Genomic DNA, 17017 nt, shown 5'->3' with positions numbered 1-17017 from the left:
AGTCCATTCAAGGCCGTTGGGCAAGGAAGGAGGCGGCTTGGTCTATCAACCATCTGGAGACCAGGGCTGTCTGGCTGGCATTAGAAACTCTGCTTCCTCTTCTCCGGGAGCAGCCGGTAAGAGTGCTGTCTGACATTGCGACGGCGGTGGCTTATATAAATCGCCAGGGAGGTACTAAGAGCCGGGTGGTGGCTCAGGAGGCCCGGGAGTTAATCGCCTAGGCAGAACTATACCTGGACAGATTGACAGCGTCTCATATTGCAGGGTCGGACAACGTTCAAACGGACTACTTGAGTTGGTATCATCTGGATCCCGGAGAGTGGGAACTCTCAGATGACACATTTCGTCTCATTTGTCAATTGTGGGGAACTCCTTGTATGGATCTGATGGCGACGTTTCGCAATGCCAAAGCTCTGCGGTTTTTCAGCCAGCACAGGGAGACGGGAGCAGAAGGGGTGGATGCCCTGGTTCTCCCTTGGCCGTCGGATGTCCTCTTCTATGTCTTCCCTCCATGGCAGTTACTCGGCAAGGTCTTGCGTCAAATAGAAATCCATCCGGGCGACACAGTACTCGTGGCCCCTGGTTCGCAGACCTGATTACTCTAGCAATAGATAGTCCCTTACGTCTCGTGCACCTGCTCAGCCTCCTGCGTCAAGGGCCCGTTTGTTTGGATTAGGCAGATCGCTTTTGTCTAGCGGCATGGTTTTTGAGAGGGAGCGTTTGAGGAACAAGGGTTATTCAGATGGTGTGGTCGCTACCCTCCTACAGTCCAGGAAGACTTCTACTTCCCTGGCATATGTCTGAATGTGGAAGGTCTTTGAGTCCTGGTGCGTGCAAAGCGAGAGGTATCCCACTAGAGCCTCAGTGGGGGATGTATTGGCCTTTTTACAGGAGGGTCTGGTGAAAGGCTTGTCTTTTAATTCCCTGAGAGTGCAGGTCAAGGCCTTAGGTTGTCTTCATTGTAAGGTAGGCGGGAGCACCTTAGCATCGCATCCTGGACCTATCCAGTTTCTTCAGGGGATCAAAGCATTCGCGTCCTCCACTTCGGAATTCTTGTACCTCTTGGAGCCTTAACTCGGTTCTATGAGCCATGTGTGCTCCTCCGTTCAAACCTTTGAAGCAGTTGACGTTAAAAGACCTTACTTTGAAAGTGGTTTTCCTGGTGGCCATAGCTTCTGCCCGAAGAGTATCAGAGCTCTAGGCATTATTGTGTAGGGAGCCTTTTCTGCGTATTTCAGATACGGGAGTGTCTTTGCGTACGATTCCCTCCTTCTTGCCTAAGGTAGTGTCAGATTTCCATTTGAACCAGTCTGTGGAGCTCCCTTCATTTCCTCCTCCAGATCCGGCTTCTCCTCAGTCTAGAGACTTATGATGGCTGTATGTTAGGCGGGTCTTGTTGCAGTATCTGGAGGTTACGAACAGTTTTCGCCTGTCGGATCATCTTTTTGTATTGTGGAGTGGTCCTTGACGGGGACAAAAGACCTCTAGAGCCACTATTGTCAGATGGTCGAAAGACACTATTACCTCCACATACATTGCTCAAGGACATCCGGTCCCTTCAGGGCTTTGGGCTCATTCCACCCAGTTGCAAGCGGCTTCTTGGGCAGAATGCAGGCAAGTCTCGCCGCAGGAGATCTGTAGGGCGGCTACCTGGAAGTGCTGCACACCTTTGCTAAGCATTACCATTTGGATGTCCAGGCCCTAGAAACTGGGGGTTTTGGTGACAGCGTGCTTCGAGCGGGACTTTCGAGGTCCCACCCTGGGTAGGAGAGCTTTGGTACATCCCAGGAGACTGGGCTGATCCGGGTACGTAAGAACATTGGTTCTTACCTGCTAATTTCCGTTCCTGTAGTACCACGGATCAGTCAAGAGCCCCGCCCAGTTTTTGGAGTGGAGAAGATGGAGAGTCCGCTCGTTCAGTTGTTTGTAATCAGAAGTGTGGCACAGGTTCGGGTCCCATACCACATGTTTTGGTGTCCGGTGATGGTGTTTTGAGTTTACAAAAGTTCCTCTTCATTCTGTTTTAGGGGAAATCTATTAGTTTATCCTAGTGTTTGGTTTTTACTCATCTAGCTTGGGTACACTTCAATACTGACGGACTGCAGGTGGCACCTCAGGGTATAGGGCACAGTCAGTCAAGACTTCTCTGTCTTCATCTGCTGGAGGGGAGGCAAAACCCAGGAGTCTGGACTGATCCGTGGTACTACGGGAACGAAAATTAGCAGGCAAGAACCAAATTTCCCTAATACTTCCCGTGACCTGGAAAGATCTCTATGCGAGTATATGCGTCCTTTAAATCAAGGGAGCTTAGCCAGCCCCCTTTTTGCAGGAGGGGAATCAGGGTGCCCAGGGAAACCATCTTGAACTTTTCTTTTTTGAGAAACTTGTTCCAGGCCCTCAGGGCCAGGATGGGACAGAGTCCCCCTTGTTCTCTTCGTAATCAGGGAGTAGAATGCCTGCTCTCTTTGCCTTGGCGGGACAGGTTGGACCACTCTGCCTTTTGCTAGGTTTTGCTCTTTTGTTTTGGGTTTTTTTTCCCCCCAAAGAGCTCCTTTTTGCAGATATTCTTGATGGCGCAATTTCATAGGAGTTTGTTTTCTGGTTATGTTTTTCATGGGGGGCTAATGGGTTGTAGGTTTGTTTGGGTTTCAACCCCCCCTTCGCCCGTTAGTTCAGTGAGTGTGGGCTTGGGTACAGGCCAATGCTGAGGGACTGCAGGTGGCACGCTCGTATATGTGACAGTGCCCAAAGTTTTGCTCTCTGACGCCATCTGCTGGTAGGGATGCACAACCCCTCTGGTCTGGACTGATCTGGGTGTGTTCAGGAACAGGGAGCTGCAGAGACGTCCTCCACGCAGCAGGTGTAGGTGTGTACGTGTGTGTGCGTGTATGTGTGTACGCTTTTGTGTGAGGATGGGGGGGCGTTCAGGGGAGGCCAGGGGGCCCAGCGCTACAGGAGGCGCCCAGCGGATGCCGCGCGGCGTTCTCAGTCTTTACCGTTGGCAGCTGCCGCGATGACCACTGGACCTTCAGGAAGTTGATGTTGTCGCTGCTCTGCATGTCATTTTCGGAGCTCTTCTTAAACTCTGCACCAGGGGGGAAAGACACACATAGCGTAACATAAGCAAATGACCAGGTAAAGACAAAAAAGGCTTATCCGGGCTGCCCAGCAGCCATTTTATGCTTCTTCTACTCAAATCCCCACTTGGAACCCCAGCCCCCCAGTCCCGTTGCATCACATTTAGAGCTGCAGCTGCCGCTCCGTGCAGGTTTCTCTATGCCACGCAAGCAGCACAAGGCAGCCAGATCACGTCGGCCCACCCAGGGGCGTCCTCAGCTGTAAGCACACAGGGCCCATGCCCTGACTCCCAGCCGTGATGTGGGCCCAGCGTCCCCGGCAACCTCGTGTCCACGACTGCAGAGGACCAGGAGCAGCAGCGCTTAATAGTGCACGCGCTTCCTCTGCCGTGCGGGGCCAGTCTCGAGATGTACCTCCATCCCCGTGGTTCATACCCCAAGGCTGGCCCACAGGGCAGAGGAAGCGCATGCACTAGTGATGCTCCGCCTGCTGGCAGGAGGGTGCAGGGCAAGCGAGGACAGGCCGTAGCAGATTGGGGGGAGAGAAAAGCCACGCAGAGACCCGGCTCCATACCGTGCCCCTTTCCTTGATGGGTCAGGCCACACTGGGGCCTGGGGAGTGGAGGTACAGAGACCAGGAGTGGGAGCAGCAGCTCCCAGGTCATAGGTCAGAGTGGAAGTCCCCAACAAAAAGTTAGAGAGAGTGGAGATCCAGGAAGGGGAGCGTGTGTGCCAGGGAGGGACTCAGGCTTGAGAGACCCAGGGATCGAGGGTTTTGTGGATCACCCACCCCAATCGAGTCGGAGAAGGGGGCAGTGGGAGAGAGAGTGGAAGCAGACCCCAAATTCATGCATCATGATGCCGCGATAATATAGTACTGAACACGACCTCAGGACACTGCCCTACCTAACCTCATTAGTATTCACCTTCTTAACTGCAGATTTGTGACACAGACCAGAGATTTTGCCTGGCAGTGACACGAATACCCATGAAACACCAGCCTCCGAGGACTCACGGTTGGTGTTACTTGCACAATCAGGAGGAAGACGGTTGGCCTCCATGTAACCTGCCCTTCCTCGTTCCGGCTTGGAGCGCGCACAGGATTCCGCCACGTGCGTACATTAAGCCAAGAACGAGGGGGAGGGAACACGTGCAATTCTACCGCTTTTCCTCTGAAGATTGGGCACAAGGGCTTGTGGGTACTCGCCGCCTGTGCACGGTGCTGTGTAGAAGGAAGCACGATCACTCAGTCCTGCCGGGCAGAGGGCGGGGGCTTGTCCGTGCGTCTCTCTCTCTGACTACAGAACTGGCGCGAGTTGACGTAAGGGCAGAACCTTTCGCTAATCAGGAGAGTTACTGCCCACCCCGAGCCGCAGAGCCAGGAGGTCTGCGGTGTGCGAGGACGCGCCAACGATGAGCTCTGAAAACAATCAGGAAGGAAAGGGGCAGGGAAGGCCACAAATGGGCACTTATTCTGCTGTGCGAGCTTGCATCTGTGACATGGCCCTACGGACTAAACGAGCGGGAGGTGATCATCTCACTTTCCGATCCATACCAGATCAAGGTTAAGTCATGGCACCAGAGGTGGGTGTAGCTAATCTGCGAGAATATTAATTTGCGATTGGGATCACAAAGATAACTCTCTTTCTCTGCTTTCACCATTTCGTATTTTTCTCTGTAAATATCCACGGGTAAAAATAAATAAACTCCGAAGTTCCCCGCACAAAGGCTCTTGAATATTGACCTGCAATTATTCTTGTCACATCCGAGGGAAGGGGCCTCGCAGGCGGACCCCACAGACCCCGGGAGTTGCACCGTTCTGTACTAATGGGGGCTGCAGGAGACCCTGGATTCTCACAAAAAGTCTCACCCGAGACAGGACCGCACCCATTGCCCTTCACAAAGATGGCGAGTAGAGCCCTGCTTGCACACTCTGCTCATGGATTTCGGCCCATCCGTATGGCTTGACATTAGCAAGTGGCAGTGCAGCGCAGGAGACCCCAGGCTGTGGACCTCACTCTAGCCTTTATCTCGAGTACCCCCCCCCCCCATTCCCTGCAGTCCTCATCCCTCAAGTATCGAAGACCCCCGAGTTAGGAACCCTCCAGGACCCATGGCTCCCACCTAATCCTCTGGCCACTCGAGTATCCCCCTGCTCTTCCTCCCCCCCCAGTCCTCGTCTACCCTTTTCTCCCAAGACCTGATCCCTCGAGTTCCCCATCCTCGATCCCGAGATCATCCCAGGCAAGAACTCACCTTCTAGGCAAGTAGAGTAAAACTCAATGAAGAACTTGGTCCTGCTGGCTGTCTTCACAATGGCCTCGATGTTCTCAAACTCGATGCAGGCCTGATCAGAGGCCTTCAAGAGACCTAGGAGACAGAAGGAGCCAGGCAGAGGGAGGGAGAGGATTCATGAGGGACACAAAAGTCAAGATACCATCATAAGCAAATCTGAAACGCAACTAGAAAAAAAAAACTTCAAGTGTAAATTCACTCTCGGAGAAAAAAATGTTTCATTTCTCATACGAGTGTCTCTCCTGCCCTGCCACAGCTTAACAAAACATTTGAAAAACACAGCAAGCTGATTGTGAATTAGCGAGTTACGGGGCCCGGACGCTGCTCTTTAAGTAGCTAAACCCAGTTCGTGTCTGAGCTTCCTCTTCAAAGGGGTTTGTTCTCAGTGGCACTATACAGAGGGGCTTTTTAATCTCAATACCAAGTGAAACATTTTCTTGTGGGTCCTTGGTGCCAAATGATTAGAATCTATTCACTACTTAAATTATGCACACAGGATGATGTGGCAGATGAACGGTTTTCTTCGATTATGACAACACCTCAAAATAAAGCAAGAAAACAATAAATCCACAATTTGTTTGAATGCTGATCATCTGCACACCACAGTGTGGGAAAACAGGGATCTTTGCACCAGTCGTGAGTCCATGTTTTGCCCTGGGGCCCGTGCTCTATCCAGTGAGAATTCCCTCCCTTTGCAGACTCTTGAGTTACCATGCAAGTGACCTCCTGACCTGCAGCTGCAGGCAGCTGGGAGGCTTCTTCTTTGGATCAGCCAGGATTGAAGGGCTTAAACTTGCCTCACTGATTCAAAATGGAGGCTTTTCCCTAGGAAATTGTATTATTGCAGTGTTCTGCAAGTATTTTAAGGCTAAACAATGTTATTGGTCAGAAAGCCAGTGTCCAACAATTATTCCATAGCACCAGCTCCATAGAAACGTAACCCAGAATTTGCCAGAAATCTCAGTCGACTGAGAAGCACAGCCGACCTCATGCGTCTCAGGATCCTGTCCCACTTCTTAATGGTAGCTTGTGAACACACTGTTCCTGGAGTTTCCCTTGGCACTGGCTAGTTAAAGTGAATTGTAATTAGGTAGTGTTTATTGTGTAATCCCTGATTCTTTTCCCTGTTTGCCATTTGCTGTTTATAACTTTTATAGTACAGGTTAGTTTGTTAGCCCTGTGTCTGTGACTGATTGATGATCCCAGCATTTTTTGTGTATTGAGTCTGTAGGTGCATTTACAGGAACCATATGACCCTTGGGTTTTGTGGGGGTCTCAGTGTTTCTACAAACACCAGGGCAAAGCTTGCAGGCGGGACACTTGCCCAGAAGCAACATGGAACCCAGTTGGCAACCAGGAGATTACCAGTGTACAGGCATGTGTGAAGGGGTAGGCTTGAGCAGTGTTTGGCAGGACCCTCCGAGTGTTCACAGGGTTATATTTCTGAGTGAGTGTTAGGGGCAGCACTAAGGCATTATGTGGCATAAACCTTTTTGGTACACTCACTGCAAACTCCACACATGATCGCCAAAGGGAACTACACAGGAATAAAAAGTTACAGTAATCTGAATGTATGATGCTTTTCAATCACACTGCATTCAATGGAGAAATTACTTAACTGATAATTTAGTTTTCCTTAGTGCAGACAGATGGACTCAGGACCAATGGGTTATGTTCCTCTGCCAGCAGATGGAGACGGAGTCAGGTTGCAAATCTGACGTCACCCTAGATACATCCCTGCAGAGACCTCAGCCCCTCCGTATTCTCTTCAAAAGCCACTGTGGACATACTAGTAAAGGGACTTAATTGAAAATATGATTAAAAATATGATTAAAAACAGATAACTGTAATTGTAGTCAACCAACCATAAACACTGAACTTCAGTAAGAATATAGGTACCTCAATCTAGGGACTGGATGAACACTTACCTGTGAACCCTTGGATTCGAGGTCCATTCCACGTGAGAACCCATGGCACAGATCTTGGGCAGCCGAGTGCGGGATGCTGAGTCCATCAGTCTGCACTAAGGAAAACTAAATTATCAGGTAAGTAATTTCTCCATTTCCTAGTGTGTAGCCAGATGGTCTCAGGACCAATAGAATGTACAAAAGCTACTCCCGATTGGGGCGGGTTGCTGCCCACGGTCCGGTCAACACTGCTCGTGCAAAGGCTGCATCCTCGGGCATGTATGTCCAGGCAATAAAACCTGGAGAAAGATGCAAGGAGGACCATGTCGCCACCCAGCATATATCGACGGGAGACAGCAGTCTGACCTTCGCCTATGAGACTGCCTGAGCCCTAGTGGAGTGAGCTCTAATCTGAGAAGATAATGGCTTTCCAGCCTCCACATAGGCTCTCGTGATCACCTCCTTAATCCAGCAAGCTATGGTAGCCCACGAAGCTGGTTCGCCCTGCTTCCTGCCGCCATGAAAGACAAACAGGCAGTTCATCTTTTGGAACAGTTCTGAAACTTCCAGATACCGCACTAGAAGTCTCTTGACATCCAAATGACATAGTAGATGATATTTCTCTGCATTCTTGAGTTTATCTAGGGATGGCAATGAAATGGACTAATTCAAATGAAACTCCAAGACTACCTTGGGCAAGAATGATGGAACCGTACATAGCTGTAACATCCCTGGAGTCAACCAGAAGAACGGCTCCCGAAACGACAACACCTGCAGTTCAAAGATGCGACATGCCGATCTTATAGCTACCAGGCACACAGTCTTCAAGATCAATAAACACAGGGAAAGAATGTGCAGTGGCTGAAAGGAAGGACCTAGAAAAATTCCAGCACTAAATTAAAATTCCACAAGGGGACCGGCAACTGCAAGAGAGGCTGAAAGTGCTTCACTCCCTTCAGAAAATGAGCCAACAAGGAGACCCCATTCCCCTCATCCCTGAAAATGGAGAGAACTGCTACCTGTACTTTCAAGGAGTTAAGGGCCAAACCTTTATTCAAGCCGTCCTGCAAAAATTCCAGAAGAAGCAGGATTTTGACCGCTCAAGGGTTGACACCTCAGTCCTCGCACCAGGCCTCAAATACTCTCCAGACCCGCACATACGCTAGAGATGTGGAGAACGTCCGAGCGCGGAGTAAGGTGAAAATTACCACTACAGAATATACCCACTTCAACAGGTGAGCCCTCTCAAAGGCCAGACTAACACAGAATTGAGTGTGCCTCCCACCTAACAGGTCCCTGTGAGGTGGGAGGCACAGGGGGTTCTCCACCAGGAGTCTCCACATTTCCGCATACCACAGATGGCTGGGCCAATCTGGAGCTACTAGTAGCATTAGTCCCTTGTGGCGTTCGATCCTGCGAATGACCCTGCCCAGCAGGGGCCATGGAGGGAAGGCATATGGCAACTCTTCTTTCAGCCAGATGTGGATGAGAGCGTCGATTCCCAGGAGCCACAGATCTCTTCCGCGACTGAAGAAACAAGGAATGAATTACATAGTCTGAGTAAACAAATAAGCATGGGTGTAGCTTGCTTATTACGGCGGTTGCTACCCCAAACCAAATAAGCCTGATACTTCACTTGGAATACAAATCCAGCACAGCTCACTGCTTCAACAGCAGGGGGGGAATGAAGTAAAGAGGATTTATATTCAGACAACCAACAAGGACTGAATTGCACAGGCAGGGTAAACAAGCGTGGGAGTAGCTTGCTTATTACGGCGGTTACTACACCAAACCAATTAGCTAGATACTTCACTTAGATGCAGCTCCAGCACTGCTGTCTGCATCGTTGGTGGGGGTGGAAGGGAATTGGAACCAAAAAGTTACAAATAAGGGCCCTGACCTCAGCGGTCAGAGTAACAGATAAGTATGAAAAAATAGGTGTGAAAGCTTGCTGGGCAGACTGGATGGGCCGTTTGGTCTTTTTCTGCCGTCATTTCTATGTTTCTATGAAGAATAGAGGAACCTTTGTATTGTGGGATGCGGCCAGCAGGTCGATTTACGGGAGGCCCCGATGATCTACTATGAGTTGAAAAGCTTTGGCCGACAGTCCCCACTCTCCTGGGTCCAGAGTCTCTCTGCTTAGAAAGTCTACTTTGATGTTGTCTTTTCCTGCGATGTGGGAGGCCGAGATCATCTGTAGATGTATTGCCGCCCATTCCATAAGGAGTTCTATCTCCTGAGACACTTGCTGGCTCTTGGTTCCTCCCAGGCGGTTGATGTAGGTCACCATCGTTGCATTGTCTGACATCACGTGGCCCGCCTGGCCCTGGAGTCTGTGGTTGAACTGCAAATGCCAATTTGTCTTCCCAGGCTATGGCTCTAACCCAGGGGGGGATTTCCCCATCTTCCAAGGAATCTGGATCCTCCTCTTTGACCGTGCTGTCCAGGTCCCTGCTAGGGATACCCTTGTTAAGGAGAGGCATACTTCGGGGTCTGCCAGTAAGAATGGGAGAAGGAGGGGCCACCAGCTGAGATTCTGTCCAGACAGCAGCAAGAGAAGCAGCAGACTGTGCCTGCACGAAGGCTTGTAGCCCCTGGAAAAACTCCACCCAGGAAAAGACAGCAAGGTCCATACCCAATCCAGGAGATAATGGGGTAGGACCAGTTGAATTTCCCTCTCCCACGGATGATCCAGTCAAGGGAGTACTCAGATCCGGTGTACTTCCCAGTAAGGCTGTGAACAACCCATTGTCTGAATGGGTGGAGCCGGGCTCAACAGAGTCCGGGGAGGCCAAATCCCCTTGGGTTCCTCACAGTGCTGCCATAAGTTGGATTCCAGGTCAGGCTGTGAATCCCTAATATGACAAGCAGCGGAGACAGCAAGTTTGGGTAATTGCCAGGTTCTTGTGGCCTGGTTTTTGGCCTCTGTTGGAAACAGGATGCTGGGCTTGATGGACCCTTGGTCTGACCAGGCATGGCAATTTCTTATGTTCTTATGTTCTTATGTTTCTTGGGTGCTGATGCTATTGGCGGCGGTAACTGTGTTCAATCGGCTCATGCTTGAAAATTTATGCGCACAAATTTCGAGTGGCTAGGCAGGGAGCGGTGAGGCGCATGTACAGCCTGTGTGCCCGGCTTTTCTTGTATCCTGTGCTTATTAAGTTGTGCACTATGTACGCGCCCGACGTTATGTGCGCGGTATGTGGCGTACCGACGTCTTATGTAGGGCAATACAGCACGCACAAAGACACGTGCAATGGCACCTCCCCGGCATACCACGCAGGCTGCCGACCAAGCTTAAAGCGGGGCCTAGCCCACCGGGGGGGGCCTACTCCGAAGTCCACTTCTCCTTACCCCCTTACACCGTACCGACATCAGGAATGATGTCGGTACGGTGCGCCGAGCACGGAGACCAGTGGAAGTCTTACAGAAACCCCTCTAATTGTCTCTCTGCACTGGGAAGTAAACCTTCCCTCTCTCTTTTTTTTTTTTTAAATTTTCCTGGACTCAGTGCTTACAGGCTGAGTACAGAGACAGTCTCCAGCTGCGAGGGGAGAGGGCTTTGGCCGTCACCGCCACGCTTGGCTTCCTGCATCCGCTGCCTTTCAGCTGCTTGAGCAGCAAAGTCCATTCCTTCCAAAAAGTACAGCAATCTCGATAGGGAGATGTACATCCAGCATCTGCTGGAGACGGAGAATACTGGAGAGCTGAGGTCACTGCAGGGCTATATGTATGGTGACATCAGTTTTGCAAGCTGACTGTCTCCATCTGCTAGCAGGGGAGCATAACCCATTGGTCCTGAGTCCATCTGGGTACACGCTAGGAAACAATGCATTACAGTTTACTGGCACAGAAACACACCTGAGAAAGACCCACAGATTGAGGAACTCCAGCCACCAGAAGAGCCGCATAAAATAAAAAAGTGTTATAGCTTTAAAAGCTGAGTCTCAATGGGCCAGCCAGGGCCTGCCTTCTGCAAATGAGCTTTGCACGACAGGAGGGTGGGGATTCAGGGGGGAATTCTCCCTTCAGCCTCACAGCATCTAATGCATCAGTGAAGGAGGGATCAACTCAGTGCTGCCACTCGGCCCCCCCTTCCAGCCAGCTGTTCAGTCTTTGATTTACGACCAGCTGTGGCTCCTTCCGGCTATTATCCAGGGGCGTGGCTACATCAGAAACTTAAAACAAGCTCTCAATGCTGCAGAAAAGGGGTCCAACCACATTAAATTGCTCAACCCCTCGGCGGGCAAAAAATGAAATGCAAAACTTATCCCGGCTCCTCCTCCCTCCCTCCATGTCTGTCTGCTCCCAGCCGCCCGCTTAAAGGAAGGCCAGGGAGAGAACTACAGCACGTTAAGGGTACCCTCAGCCGAAAGCACGGAGCTTGGCACCTGCAAGAGAGACAACCCCCACACACACAATTCGGCTCAAGAGAAGAGTAACAGGGTCTCGTCCTCTGACCTTTCTTAGAGACAAATTGAGACGTCACCCCGACTTCGAAGGTTCCAAACACAGGGGAGTGGTCGCTGGTCGTGATGTCATCAGTGCACCCTGAAATAAGAAGGCTCGTTACTGACAGACTGCTGGGGGGGGGGGCCAGTCAGAGACCACACAGCTCTAGGGTCCAAGGCACAGCGCCGAGCGAGGTCACACACTGAGCACAGGGGAGGGGGCACTCGCCAGCTTTCTGAATCCACTCATATTTTAATGCTCCAAAAGCTGGACGCTTGTGAACTCTCATCAAACCAATACACTTCTGCCTCCAGCCTATTAGGGTCAGGCTAATTCCAAATCCGGTCTTTGTCCTATCCTTTCCACCCTCTCGGGGCTCTGTAGTGAAACCTTAACCTCTGATCCAGATTCCATGTGCCCTTCCCTCCTTCTCAGGGCTCTGCAGGGTTACACTCAACACATCCTTCCCTCGCTCACAGGCCTCAGTGTGGTCACACTCGTTCCTGACCTAGAACCTATGTCCTTCCCTCTCAGAACTATGTGATCACACTAATTCCTGATCCAGATTATTATCTCCTCATCTTCAGAGCTCTGCGGGGTCTCACTCATCCCTGATCCTGACTCAGTGTGTCCTTCTCTCACACTCATCCCTGATCCTGACTCCGTGTGTCCTTCTCTCACACTCGTCCCTGGATCCTGACTCAGTGTGTCCTTCTCTCACACTCATCCTGACTCCGTGTGTCCTTCTCTCCCCCTCATCCCTGATCCTGACTCTGTGTGTCCTTCTCTCACACTCATCCCTGATCTGAACTTCCATTGTATCCTTCTCTCACCCTCAGAGCTCTGTGAAATCACACACATCCCTGGTCTGTACTCTGTCGTGTCCTTCTCTCACCCTCAGAGATCTGTAGGGTCACCCTCTTCCCTGATCCTGACTCCATGTGTCCTTCTCTCACCCTCTTCCCTGATCCTGACTCCGTGTGTCCTTCTTTCACACTCATCCCTGATCCGGACTTCCACTGTGTCCTTCTCTCACCCTCAGAGCTCTGGGAAGTCACACACATCCCTGGTCTGTACTTCTGTTGTGTCCTCTCACCCTCTTCCCTGATCCTGACTCCGTGTGTCCTTCTTTCACACTCATCCCTGATCCGGACTTCCACTGTGTCCTTCTCTCACCCTCTTCCCTGATCCTGACTCCGTGTGTCCGTCCCTCCCCCTCATCCCTGACCCTGACTCCATGTGTCCTTCTCTCACCCTCTTCCCTGATCCTGACTCCGTGTGTCCTTCTCTCACACTCATCCCTGATCCTGACTCCGTGTGTCCTTCTCTCACACTCATCCCTGATCCTGACTCCGTGCCTCCTTTTCTCACACTCATCCCTGATCCGGTCTTCCATTGTGTCCCTCTCTCACCCTCAGAGCTCTGGGAAGTCACACACATCCCTGGTCTGTACTTCTGTTGTGTCCTCTCACCCTCTTCCCTGATCCTGACTCCGTGTGTCCTTCCCTCCCCTCTCAGGGCTCTGCGGGAGCTGCACAGACCCCTGATCCTGAGTCAGTGGGTGCTTCCTCCTCTCAGGTCCTCTGTGGGTCGCACACTGCTCCCTCATTCGGGATTCAGTTTCTCTCAAGACTCAGTGAGAGTGCGCTCTTCGCTGGTCTGGATTCAGCGTCTCTCTTTTCCAGCTGCCGGACACTGCTTAGGCTGCGGGGTCACTTACCGTAGGAATTGCAGATAATGTGAGTTTCCGGGTAGGACTTCCACAGCACTCGATCACACCAGGAAGGCACGTTGGTTCGCACCTGAGAGGACGCAGTGGGGACAGGGTCAGGACTGGGAGCCCCAAGGGGAAATCACCACAAGAGACGTGAACGGACACAGGGCGGGTCACATACAGGGAGGACGTCACTGGCAAACCAAGGGAGGTGCATTTAAAAAAAATAAAATGAGTGGCAGAGATGTAAGGAGGATCCAGGACCCTTTTGCTAGGTGAGCGTCAGGGTGCACCTTGCTCCCGGCTTTGTGTTTCAAGGCAGGAGATCTGCGCACCAGCCCAGAGAGGAGCTCGGAAAGACATTTACAAATTATACAGGCACGGTCTGAGCTGCACCGCACGCGACAAACGCATTTCAGCACCCACAGGGGGGTTTTGCAAATCTAAACAAAAGCAGGGGCAGCTGAGAAACAACACAGGGAAACTCCACAGAAAGAGCGAGTTCCAGCAGCTCCTCCCCACGCGAGGAGCTGCCGTGTCCAGAGTCCGTGGGCCGACAGCACGGGCCATTCTCCGGCTCTCTCCAAGCAGCTCCTGCTTTCTCCCGGATTTAACACCAGGTTTGGGCACTGGAAGGTCAGCGGCACCCAAAGCGTTCCTCAGGTGCTGAGGAAACCACCGTTCACTGGCTCCAGGTCAAGGGGGCAGGCTGCTCCATTAGCCATTTTATTCCCGTCAGTCCAGGTCTCTAAAGAAAACAGCACAAGGCCCACAGACACACTGAGAGGATCCAGACTGGTGACCGGGAGCCACTTGGGCGACCTCACTGCCCTTCAGTAGACTGAAGAAGGCAGCCAGCGATTAGGGCAGCGAGCGGACAACCAGGGAAACCAGGGTTCAAACCCCGCTTCTCCCGGCGATGCTCCCTGTGATTCACCCTCCACTGCTTACAACTTATATGTGTAAGCCCTCTGGGGCAGGGACCTTCCTGTGGTGCCTAATTTCTAACTTGCCTTGAGCATAGGTTTGGAAAAGCGAGTAATTTAGATCCAAATCCAGGGCCTTTTTTTTTTTTTCTCAAGGCAACCTTGTAGAGCTGTACACGACCCCACTGCCCCTCAAGTCCCTTGCTCACACAGACAATTTCCCAATGCTGTATAATGACCCTTGACCCCACGGCCCCTGCTCACACAGACAATCCCCTGGTGCTGTATAATGACCCTTGACCCCACAGCCCCCTCAGTCCCTGCTCAAGACAGACAATTTCCCAATGCTGTACAATGACCCTTGACCCCACAGCCCCCTCACTGTCCCTGCTCACATAGACAATCCCCTGGTGCTGTATAATGACCCTTGACCCCACTGCCCCTCAAGTCCCTGCTCACACAATTTCCCAATGCTGTATAATGACCCTTGACCCCACAGCCCCTGCTCACACAGACAATCCCCTGGTGCTGTATAATGACCCTTGACCCCACAGCCCCCTCAGTCCCTGCTCAGACAGACCAATTTCCCAATGCTGTACAATGACCCTTGACCCCACAGCCCCCTCACAGTCCCTGCTCACACAGACAATCCCCTGGTGCTGTATAATGACCCTTGACCCCACTGCCCCTCAAGTCCCTGCTCACACAATTTCCCAATGCTGTATAATGACCCTTGACCCCACAGCCCCTGCTCACACAGACAATCCCCTGGTGCTGTATAATGACCCTTGACCCCACAGCCCCCTCAGTCCCTGCTCAGACAGACAATTTCCCAATGCTGTACAATGACCCTTGACCCCACAGCCCCCTCACAGTCCCTGCTCACACAGACAATCCCCTGGTGCTGTATAATGACCCTTGACCCCACTGCCCCTCAAGTCCCTGCTCACACAATTTCCCAATGCTGTATAATGACCCTTGACCCCACAGCCCCTGCTCACACAGACAATCCCCTGGTGCTGTATAATGACCCTTGACCCCACAGCCCCCTCAGTCCCTGCTCACACAGACCATTTCCCAATGCTGAACAATGAGTCCTGTTCACACAGCACCTACCCCTGTAGGTTTCTGTTTCTGCCACACGTAGGTGTCCCGGGATCCTCTCTCGTAGCGGTATGTGGGCGGGAACATGATTTCTTCCTCATCTGAAAAAACGAAACCAATTTCAGGCCTGATGAAGGAGCAAAGAAAAGCCCAGTGTGCTGAGCAGACCCTGCGCTCTAAACGTGGCCTCTCTAAAACCCCACGCTAGTGCGGAACCACACGGGCGTTGTGCCACAAATTTTCCTAGCAAACAAATGCAGATCCTCCCTGCTGAGCCCCAGGCTCCTTACCCCCTTCCTCCTTCACTTCCGGCAGAGACCCCTAACTCAGCTTGAGCTGCCAATGAAAGGGCAGGAGCTAAATCTGAATTAAAAATCCACCCCCCTCATCTCCGAGCCCAGCCCCTGCTGCTCACTAAAGACCCAATCCTTCCCCTCTAGTTTCCTGCAGAGACCCCCCCCCCCATCCAGCCCGCTCCCTAAGTGCTTATCCATCCCTCCTCGTCCGTCCCCTGGTGCTCTCACTGAATCTGAGGAAGATCTTGTGCTTCTCCTTCTCCAGATTTAGCTGATCGACTTTCAGCAGCGGCTCAAACTCCTTGCGGCTGATGTAGTTCAGGATCTCCTGAAAGGCAAGACCAGAAGAGAGGCCCGCTCAGAAGTTTACCCAGAACCTCGCTCCGGTTCCTTCACCCCAGTAAAGTTGCTCGCGTGCGCTTCAGGGAGAGGAGGGACTCTGATAACACGGCAGCCACGACCCTCCGCTGACATCTTAGCAAAGATCCTCACCCCTGCAGGAGGAGTCTCGCCACCCACCTCAGCTCTACCTAAGCAGGTCCCATCACGTATGCCGGAGCCAGCACGGTCTCTCCCGCCCACAGCACGGGCTGACACCATGGATGCTGTGGGGTTTTTTGGGTTGTTTTTTTTGTTTTTTTTTACAAACATCTGGAAGCAACAGAACTTCAGAACCCAAGTCCCTTAAAAATCAAGGAAACCAAAGTGGGCCAAAGCACCAGTACCAAAAATGCTCACAGTAAAGAAACAAACAGAGCGGCCAGAGCTCCAGAGCTGGACGCTCATGGCCAAGTCAACAATTCAATCCTGCCACAGGATTTCCAATAAAGTGCATAGGGCATTTTAAAGCTAGTGGTTAGGTCTGATTTCTTTATATTCCAGCTTTAAGCAAAGGATCACGGCATAGATCAGTGATATTTATTTAAGTGTTTTTATATACCGGGATACGTTGGGAACATCATCCCGGTTCACAGATAACTGAACATAGCAACAAGCTTTACATGGAACGAGTTACAAGGAGAACATTAATAAGGGAACCGTGATAAACATGTGCAAGTAAAACAGGCAATACAGAGAAACTAGATACAAATTAAGCGTTGGTATAAGGCAGTCATGAATAAATTAGCATTGGTATAAGACAATCATGATAATTTTCTAAATAAAAAAGGTACTGGGTTGGAGCCTGTCCTGTCAGTAATCTGGCAGAAAATCACAACCAATGTAGATCACAATCACCTTTTCAGTA

The 17017-nt window shown here is 51.4% G+C and overlaps 1 protein-coding gene across 1 annotated transcript in view; it reads right to left on the bottom strand.

Annotated features, from left to right (window-relative positions):
• Positions 1–17017, bottom strand: part of INPPL1 (inositol polyphosphate phosphatase like 1) — a 175076-nt gene that overhangs the window by 53170 nt on the left and 104889 nt on the right. Inside the window, 6 exon segments of the mRNA XM_029601865.1 lie at positions 2997–3085; positions 5334–5447; positions 11741–11830; positions 13452–13533; positions 15488–15576; positions 16000–16099. Coding sequence (XP_029457725.1) covers positions 2997–3085; positions 5334–5447; positions 11741–11830; positions 13452–13533; positions 15488–15576; positions 16000–16099 — 564 coding nt within the window.

This window comes from Rhinatrema bivittatum, chromosome 5 (assembly GCF_901001135.1).
Source record: "Rhinatrema bivittatum chromosome 5, aRhiBiv1.1, whole genome shotgun sequence".
In the NCBI taxonomy this organism is placed as follows: domain Eukaryota; kingdom Metazoa; phylum Chordata; class Amphibia; order Gymnophiona; family Rhinatrematidae; genus Rhinatrema; species Rhinatrema bivittatum.
The sequence above is the reverse complement of the archived record's forward strand: the minus strand, read 5'-3'. Positions and strand labels throughout refer to the sequence as shown.